This window comes from Glycine soja, chromosome 14 (assembly GCF_004193775.1).
Source record: "Glycine soja cultivar W05 chromosome 14, ASM419377v2, whole genome shotgun sequence".
NCBI lineage: Eukaryota > Viridiplantae > Streptophyta > Magnoliopsida > Fabales > Fabaceae > Glycine > Glycine soja.
Window position 1 is genome coordinate 9,595,139 of NC_041015.1, and position 10,213 is coordinate 9,605,351.

General features: G+C 33.4%; 1 protein-coding gene across 1 annotated transcript; it reads right to left on the reverse strand.

Moving 5' to 3' along the window:
• Positions 1 to 1,153: 1,153 nt before the first annotated feature.
• On the reverse strand, positions 1,154 to 9,598 carry LOC114384798. Its single transcript, XM_028344593.1, has 12 exons — positions 9,367 to 9,598; positions 9,225 to 9,286; positions 8,202 to 8,252; positions 8,085 to 8,111; positions 7,643 to 7,747; positions 6,784 to 6,891; positions 6,533 to 6,604; positions 6,394 to 6,444; positions 5,681 to 5,743; positions 5,462 to 5,586; positions 5,034 to 5,241; positions 1,154 to 2,140 (listed from the first exon to the last, which is right to left on the reverse strand). The coding sequence occupies exons 1-12, from the start codon at positions 9,533 to 9,535 to the stop codon at positions 1,424 to 1,426; spliced, it is 1,758 nt and encodes a 585-aa protein (XP_028200394.1). The 5' UTR covers positions 9,536 to 9,598; the 3' UTR covers positions 1,154 to 1,423.
• Between the last annotated feature and the right edge of the window lie 615 nt (positions 9,599 to 10,213).

A 10,213-nucleotide genomic window follows, 5' to 3' on the forward strand; every position in this document is an offset into this window, starting at 1 on the left:
TTTGATGTGATATATATATATATATATATATATATATATATATATATATATATATATATATATATATATATATATATATATATATTATATGATTAAATGATAATATTTATTAATTTTCTTTGGGAAAACCCCTTAAGCTTTTGAAGATTAAACAATCTATTGCCTAATGTTTAAACAAAGGATTTTTCAATGGAAGAGTACTCCTCACCTTATTGTAATGTAAAGGTAAATAGAGTGCTGCACCCTATGCAGATATAGAACCCAAGAATATGTGCATGCAGCCAGGAATAAACTGTTCATAGAAAATCAACATACTTTTTAGTCTTTTATAACAAAAGAAATAATATAATGCTTTAATTTGAATAAAAAGTGAATGTGCGAGTAGTGAATTCAATTGACAGTTTCTTGAGTGGTCCTTGTTTTCATTTCTTTATTTCTGAAGTTTCAGCCGTACGAAGGAAGGGGGTAAGTTCCATTGGTGTAATGGACTTGTTGCATAAGAATACCATCTGCAAGATATCCTCCTTTGGACCGCAATAACCATACAGAAAATAATTTTTAAAAAAGTTGTAAGAACTTTAGTAAATAAATTATAGTTATGTGGATGGATAATTGGTCTTTTTCACTGCTTTGATTTATCCAATCAGACAACTACATTTGAATCTAAACAAACTCTAACTTAATTTATCAAACATTATGTGTAAAATTACCCTGAGCAATAATGCTGCCTAAACTAATGCTCAACTAGTACTAGAAGTAAAAGACTAAAAGAGCTGTTAAAAAAACACTAGAAGTAAAAGAATAAGACTTTTACAAGTCTACCAATTGAAAATCACTACTTTTAAAATAATTATTACAAAAGTTAACAATTTAATCATACATAATTTAACTAGATGACATTTATAAAAACTTTTACATTGTTAATACAATCAATTTAATTCAAAGTGAAAATGAAAGAAGAAAAAACATTTGTGCTTTATTATAGCTTGTTTATTTAATTCTTTACTAGTCTAAAGTAGCTTGTGTTGGCTATATTACCTGGTAGAACCAAAGAAGCTCAAAGTTAGAATTTTCTTATGCTTGTTGACGTCAATTGTGCTAATGATTCAGCTAAAAAACTATCTAGCAACAAAACAGTAATTGACAATCATAATTACTAAACAAAAACTCAGAAAGTGGTCCTTTTGCATTTCCTAGCAAATGATGCAGGGTGCATAACTATCACGTGTCCGTGTCTAAGGCCCCCAAGTGGGGGAGCAAAGCTACAAAATTTATAAATAAATAAATAAAACAGAACTCTCCACCAAAAACTTACAAAAATGAGCCCACACGGATTGTCGAGTACTTAAATGAATCAACTAGGAAATTACATTCTACTTCTCACTTTTAATAGTAATGAAGAGAAGAATCAAGTTGTTCAATATCACTCCTTGCAGAAGAGCAAGATGTTTAATGCTGTACTAGGAAGATCATCCTTTAAATCATTGTCAACAAACCAATTGCCAATAATTCTATGAGACAAATTAGTTGAAGTTCCAGCAGGCCACTTGTCCACTAATCTAAACCCGAAATGGGCTGCAGCCGAAAGTAAGGTTGGTTCGTCTACTCGGCGAAAGATGTGGCAAAGAATAAGTGCAGGAACATTATCATCTTCCTTGTTTCCACTGGGAGCAATCAGTTCTTTAGCAGTTGCAAACAATGGCAATATAGCATCAGGAATATATGTCACATCTGTGCCAATGATGACATCAAACCCTCCATTGCTCACTACTTCCTTTATGCTTTCAATGTGGTCCTTGTTTCCCCACTCCAGTTTTTTTGTGGTTAGCTTAGTCAGTAATGATGGCTCAATGTTGGATGCAACATTTTTGGTCAGGATATCAAGTGTAAAGCCATCTCCATCAGTTGCAACTACTAGATCAGCATCTCTAGCAGCAATCATGGAGCAGATTCCCCCACTGCCACACCCCAACTCCAAGACCCTTTTTCCTGCAACAATGTTGGGATTTTCTGCAAGGATAGACGCCATCAACCGAGCCGATTCCCACAGCATCAAACCTGTTGACTTGCAGGTATGCTGGTACTCTTTTGAAAGTAAACTAATCTTGAAATTCCAGCCTCTAAGGTTGATCTCAATAATCTAACAGGAAAAACTCAAGTGATGAAAAGTGAAAACACATGTGCAAATAAGGAAACCAATTGTGAAAAATAAGCAAAAAATAGAGGCCATAAAGCTTATGTTAATGACATAAATGCTCCAAATTTATCAAAATTGAGAATTATACTGAAGGAAAATTAGGGCCTATTTTCTCCCTTTCTGGTTTAAAAAACTATTTTTAATGGTTTAAAAAACTATTTTTAAACAATTTTTCAAAGGAAAAAAAATGCTTCTTAATTCTCTTCTGCTTCAGCAAGCTCTCCTTGTCACCATCCCTGACATTTCCCACCCCTCCCACCCCACCTTTAGCAACTAAAAAATATAAAAAAAAAATGTTTGATGGTCTATTATCAATTTAAGTTTTGAAAATTGTTTCAAAAACAAGCATTTTAAAAACCAAAACACCGAAACAGTTGAGAGATTGATAAGGACATCAAAAAGACCAAGCTCAAGCCCAGAAGGAAGCCCAAGACTCAATACAAGGCATAGGAGGGCTCATGACAAGAGCAAGAACTAAAACGATCCAAGAAGCTTTGCAGCATATAATGGCTAATCTAAGGACAATCCAATTGTATGAAGGGACCCAAAATCTAGAGGCCTGCATGCGTGGAGTGAGAATAGAAGACAATTATTGACTAAGGCATTTAATAAAAAACAATAATAATATGAGAACTGATTTGTATGAATCAATTGTGAAGTGAGTGGACATGGACTTTTGGCTGGTTTTATCATTGAAGTGTGAAAATTATCTATGCTAGGGTTCTGCCTTGAACCATTTGATCTTATCAAGAATTGTTCAATTCTTGTGGCAATCCTCAAGGCTTATCAAACATCATTGTTTGTGGCACCTATCTTATTCTTCCTTTCACATTTTTTGTTTCCTTGTTTAATTTCCGTAATGCTATTTCTGTAATTCTGTTCGAATTTCTTATTTGCATATCTCTCATTTTACTTAACCTTTTTCGGTGTTTTTTGTGCCTAAATTGCATTTCAAAACGTCGTCTTTCACCTTGTTTTGGAATCATTCCAATTCGAGTTTTGTAGGCTGAAAAACAAATAAAGGTTAAAATACGTTTCTAGCTCAATTGGTGTGCGAATTCCATCCTAGAATTGATCCGAATTGAAGCAAGGCAAAGGGGATTCACATCATTTGGTATTCAAAGCAAGGCTCTAGGGTTGGAAATAAGGATGAGTTCATCCATCATGTTCTGCATTTTTGGGTAACCCTAAACCCCTAAATTTTGTTTGCTCAAATTTGAATTGTGCAATTTTGTTATAGCCTTGTGTTTGATCATAATTTATTCTTTCAATTTCCCGGTGTGTCTTTTTCTTCAGTTCTTGTTCACTGATACAATTCTGCATTTGTGTTCTTGGAGTTCATCCCATGTTCATCGTTGTTCATAAACTTTAATCCTTTCAATCCATGTGATTTGGGCTAAGTTGTTGTTGAGTGTTAAATATTTGCTTGTTTTGTAGGGGATTTTAGTTCAGTTTCATTCTCAGTTGCTGCAACTTCAAAGTTTCATTCCAAAATTATATATTTCATTATTAGAATCATTTTGAGTAAAAAAAAATCTGCAGCAAAAGAAGTTAAAAAAAAAAAGTACATCCGCTGTGTTCATTAAATTCATTGCACCGCACTTGTTTGATTAAATTCCTAAGTGTCAAGTGTCTTCTCTAATCATTGTTTTTCCATAAAATTAATGTTTGTCTTGCTTGTTTGTTGGTAGTGAAATTGCTCTTTACTACTTTGCATTTGTTGGTGCTAAAATTTTGTTTAAGCTCTGTGATTGCTACCTTTAAAAATGCTTCTTGATTACAAATTGTTAGTTCAAGTAAGAACTTAAGTGAGGGAGTGGTAAAAGGCAAAGAGTGAAACATTAGAAAAAAAGTCACAAAAGAAAGCATTATACACAAGTGGTACATCTTTTTGAGTATAAACACATGAGAAAAGTGGTGAGGTCCTATTACTCCACTTTTTTTTTTTGGTCCTTTACTTGAAATATGACAGGTACAAGTGGTGATGGTATCCCTCCTCTAGGGGGAGACAATAAATTGTTGATTGATGCCATTACAGCCCAAATGCAAAGAATGTTGACAGAACATACCGAAGAGCTGTATGGGATAATTGAACAACTAGAAAATCAAGAAAATGGCGATGATGGTAGAGGTAGAAGGAGGAGATGGAAAAATAATGAAGGTGATGCTAGAGAGGACAGAATTGAAGGAGTAAAGCTAAACATACCCCCTTTTCAAGGAAAGAGTGACCCAGAAGCATATTTGGAGTGGGAAATGAAAATTGAGCAACTATTTGCATGCCACAATTACACTAAGGATAAAAAGATGAAGGAAGCAGCCATGGAACTCACTGACTATGCTCTCATCTGGTGGAACCAATTACAAAGGGAGAGGGCGAGATATAAAGAACCCTTGGTGGATAGTTGGGAAGAAATGAAGAGGTTGATGAGAAGAAGATTTGTTCCTTCTCTTTATCAAAGAGAGCTTCATAACAAGCTACAAAGACTCACACAAGGTAGTAGAAGTGTTGATGAGTATTACAAGGAGATGGAGGTTTCCATGATTAGAGCTAATGTTATGGAGGATTGAGAGGCTACTATGGCTCGTTTCCTACATGGGCTAAATAGTGATGTAAGGGATGTTGTGGAGTGGCAAAATCATGTGGAATTGGAGAACTTAGTACATCAAGCTTCTAAGCTGGAACAACAACTGAAGAGAAAGAGTGTCATGAGGAGGAGTTCATCTAATTTTCACTCTCCTGATTGGAAGGTAAGAAATGATTACATGGAATCTGATTAATATTTTTGTAAGAACTAAAAGTGAACAAGCAAAGACTGAGCAAAGGTGAGAACCTTACCTCATACTCGTTGGAAGGTAAGACTCCAAACATGTCAACTGCCACACCCTCAGACAAGTCAACTGCAGAATCATTTAAACCACCATTCAAACTGTTTTTCTTGATTTCTTTATTGTCATTACCACTGTCAAGATGATTGGCCTCGGCTCCTATACATGAAGAGGAGTTGGAACTATCTGATACACGAAATACAGCTTGGACCCAACGCCTGAAACCAACAAACAAAGAAGAACATAAAAGAATAATCAGTCAATATGTGTGTGTATGTTGAAGGCAAACAAATGGAATCTCCTATCTTTAAAATCTAAACCCACAAGTTCAAGAAAGCATTTTATATGATAGGTTACCTAACGCAAAAACACAACTGTTACAAAACTATTATTACCATATAAAAATGAGCAAAATGAACTTGTGATAAAATATATTACCGATTCATTATCAACTCCCTTGAGCGGTTCTCAACTTGTTTGCAGTATACATGATGTTTGTGAACATCAAAACCATTTTCTTTGAATAAATTTGTCAAGAACTCATTTGAAAAATAGTAAGCACGCTGGACAGGAAACAAAAGGAGTATTACATTAGAAATGAAGAAAGTCACATGAGGGCTAAGTTACAAGGTAACATGGACAGAACTGAAAACTTACAGTGCCATCACCTCTAACATAAAAGTTATCACTAATCTTTTGATCCTTGCTAGAGAACCTTTCCTATAGAACATAAAAATAGATATATAACTCATCATATACTCAAATAAGAAACCTATCAACCAAAAATAACACATACTCAAATAAGAAACCTATCAACCAAAAATCACCATATTTTATTTAAGAAGTAAGGATCTAACAGTTTCACGTTAAATAAGGAAGATGAGGTATAGAATCAACCCACCTATTAATAATCATAACTAAAGCCTAAAAGTACAGACATTATTATTTAAATCGCTTTAATATTAAAACAATAAGATGGCTGATAAAAAAAAATATTAAAACAATAAGAATTATATTTGGATTTTTCTAGTCATCAAAGATAATTTAGAAAAAAAAAAGTATCTCTAGTATCACTAAGTATCATCTTTCAGTAAAAATTTAGTCCAAATGACTACACATTTGGCTTTTCTGGAAAGAATATGAATATTCTCTGCTTCATTTTTTCCCTTCAGCCGCTCTAATTCATCAATAAATTCGTATGACTGTCAAGGAAATTTTTTACTGATTTCATTTATTCTGACACATTTAGTTCTATTTAGTATTTACTATTGTTTTATAAATAATTATCAGAAGAAAATAAATTGGATAACAAATTGTACACTTTTGAATTTTTTAGAAGAGTTAAAGAAATAAGGTGCAACAAAATCCACCTGAGCAAGGTCTCCAGTAGCATAGTCTCGGAACAACACATATCCATTTGGCTGAAAATGGAGAAAGGGTATGACTTACATCACATGCAAAAAAGTTATCTAGCAAGGTTTCTAGAAAATATGATGAATTCTTTCTTACCTTGATAACTTTTCTAATATTTTGCAAAACTAAAGGCATCTTTTCTGGGGACACTGCAGACAACATAAATATCTGCTTACAATGTCAGCTACATAAACAAGTGTCATGACTAATTCTCAATAATAAGAGCAAAAAAGTTATCAGAAATAAGGCAAGAAAATTGATTACTTGCAACTAACAAAAGAAAATGTTATCCCATAATCACTCTAGTCTACATTTAAGTTTTAAACTGCCATTCAGAATTTCAATACCATTGTAACAATATCAACTGAAGATGGAAGAATCTCGTTGCACAGATCATCAGCTGTCAAATCAGAGACAAAAGCACTAACATGGGATTCCTTGAAGTCTTCATGTGTCTGCAATAAAGAAAACAACTTTGTCCTCACTAGATGTATATAAACAAAAAGTATTACAATTCCTTATTTTATAACACAATAGATAGGCAGTACAAATTCATTCTTTTTAAACAAATATAAAGTGCGCCCTTTTATCAAAAGAGATTTAGAACTCCTAAGGCCTAAAGTTAGCTGAATTGTGGAAGAGGACCACCAAATGGAACATTCTAAAGGGACAAAAGTTGAAAAATTCCACCTACATCCTAATGGATAAACTGTGTAAAAGAGGTAGTTTCCACAATTTATACCCATAATGTGGCATTAAAGATCACAAATTAAGATGGTTCCTCAATGTCTGTCTATTTGATAAAACATGATTTACACAAGGTTACAGACACTTGTGTAAATTTACATTTCTCTGCATGAACCTTACCAAAAATATTCGCACTAACAGATCTGTTAGGGAATACAAAAAGATAAAACACTGGGGAGATCTTCATCAATGAGTCACAAGAAAACCAAACAAGTGAACTTGACACCACATCCAACCCAAAACCTCAAGGCAGTAGGTTTGTGGGTCCTTCTCACTTATATGTGGATCAAATCAAATTGCTCATTCCTACCCAATGCAGAACTTCTTAAATCTTACTCACTTACATTCTAACAATAACAAGATTGAATCAAAAAACACACAGCCAAGTCAAGTCACTATACAAGCACATACAAACAGATGATGATTGGGCATAGAGTTTACGAAAAGGAGACTTCCAACCTTAACCAACTCAATAGCTCGTGGTGAGAAATCACATGCATAAACAAAAGCATCTGGATTTGATGCTATGACAGGAAAGATAGTATTTCCAGCTCCACAGCCAACCTGTTTAGTAGAGAGCATCACTTATTAAGAAAATTACTAGACCAACAACCTCCTGGAGAGGAGAATAAACAGAAAATGTACTTCATCAATAAACAACCATTGCAAATATCACAAATTATGAATAGAAGAGAAGAAAATCAATGTGGGAAGGTTCTATCTCCACGATCACAGTATGGTTCATGCAAAAAATAAAATCAGGATGATTATTCTTTCCTTTCACACTAATCCAATAGCAACATTATATATGCTCAACATTATAATTTCTGAGTCAGTTAAACAATAAAGGATAAACTAATAAACCACAGAAGCAGAAAGAGTATGATCCAGGAATATATACCTCCAAAATCACTTTTCTTCCTCCCCCCTGAAAATTGAAAATCACTAAGCCATTACACCACATTGAGAAAACACAAATCAAATAAAATAAAAATAGATATTATTTCCTTTTACTCACAGAAAAGTATTCGCCCCATTCCTTATCCAAGTAGTGCCGATCTTTAAAAAACTGAAGAAAGGTATTACCACTAAAGTCAAATTACACATAACAAATGCCTTGATATTTATTAAAAGAAAAGAAGAGAAAGAGAGAGAGAGAGACTTAAAACTAGGTAAGTGACATATCAAAAGGCACAAATCAGGCAGGTCGTCTGGTTTGCTGCTGTGTGGAACAATTGGAAGAATAGGAACTCTTTGGTGTTCACAGCAACAAAAAAAGGATTGGATGCTATGTTGGAATTAATTAAAATTCATTTGTGGCAGTGGTTAAAAAATAAAGGTCCATTTCTGTATCCAAATTCATGTGGGTTGAATGACCCGAGAGCATGTCTGGTAGAATATTAAGATAGTTGGAATTCAGAAAAACCAGGTATATAGTCTCTATGTTATCGGGTAGGATACAACACAAAATGGATGGTCCTTTGGGAGTGGAAACAGGTACTGGAAAAGAGAAGTGGGGACTCAATACAAAGTAAGAGGCTGTTTATGTGGCAATTTGTAAGCATTTAGTGTTGATACATGAATGCTGATTTTCAATACCACTGAGCTAGTTCATCTGCAATTATCAGGCTGTGTGGCACTATGAACAAAATGATTACGGCTATGTTAGTTTTACCGTTTCATTCCACGGACATGCATTTCAAAGCACCGTTTTGTGAGACGCAACAAATCCTTGAACGTCCGTTTGGGGGGTGTTCAACGGAAAAACAAACACACACTACATGGATGGGAAGCTTGTGTGGGATGATTTGAAATGTAAATTCTATCCACTATTATTGGATCTACTGGTTGTGACCTGTTTCTGGTTTTTGACACTCTTTGTTTGTGTTAATGACCAGTTTTTATTAATAATATTCAACTTTTTGCCTTTACAAAAAAAAGAGACACCACATACACAAGTAGTATTGATAGAATACACAAGTGAGCAACAAAATTTGCATTAACAGAGAACACAAACACAATAATACTAAGAAAAACTAACTCTGTCCTTGTGGCGCTTGTAGAAAACATCCCAATACCTCTTGGCTTCTCTTTCGTACTTTTCTGCAAACAAAAACCAAAAAACATTAAACTTTTTTTCATTTGGGGTGGAAATTTCAAATAGGATAGAGAGAGTTAGTTACCTCTCCAGAAAGGTGAGACCCCAGAATTTGTATTGGGATAAATTTGCAACCTTTGGGTTTGGGGTGGTGCCTTTTGGTCCCCTGAAGCCATTGCCGTGCCTCTTTTGGCGTTAATATAATTTAGATCAAAGCGCGAAGGGAACCTCGCCGCCACGTTCAGGCTCACCATTCCGCCTCCATCGAGCTCGCAGCTCGTCACGGTACCACTGTTTTACAGAATCCGTCTCGGGGTTTATCTCTCTTGTTTATTAGTATTTGATAGTATTTTATAAATGCTTAATTATCTTTTCATCTCTAATGATTATTCTATTTTTTTTGTTTTTATAAATTTTTGTTTTTATTAAATCTTTAACTAAATAAAAAATTTATTTGTTATCTTTGATATTTTTTTTTTAGTTCATGATAAATTAATAAATTCTATATTTGTTCCATGATAAATTAATAAATTTATTAGGAATTAACTTATTAGAAAACAAATATAAAATTTATTAATTTATTATGATTAAAATAAAATATCAAGGATAAAAAAAATTTGTTTTTATTGAGGACTCAACACAAAAAATTTATTAAAAAACAAACACAAAAATTAAGTATTTATTAGGGATTAAAAACATATTAAACCTTTTATAAATTATTATTTTTTTCTTTTTTCAAGAATATAATTGAAAAATATTAATTATTTTTATGTTAAATTTTTAAAATAACAAATAAATAGAGAATACTTTTTTAGGTAAATGTTGTCGTTATTGATCAATAGGAAAATTTAAGGCAAGTACACTAGACTCCAAAAAAAGCCATAATATGATTGGGAGCCTTCTTAACCCAATACATTTCAAGAAATTCAAAA

Bases quoted from the DNA above. Each gene is read 5' to 3' on its own strand.
- LOC114384798 (XM_028344593.1), bottom strand. From the start codon at position 9,535: ATGGTGAGCCTGAACGTGGCGGCGAGGTTCCCTTCGCGCTTTGATCTA. The intron at 6,605-6,783 runs GTATTGAAATTC...CATTGTAAGCAG, and splicing joins CAGTTGATATTGTTACAATG to ATATTTATGTTGTCTGCAGT. The intron at 5,587-5,680 runs GTAAGTTTTCAG...TTTCCTGTCCAG, and splicing joins ATGTTAGAGGTGATGGCACT to CGTGCTTACTATTTTTCAAA.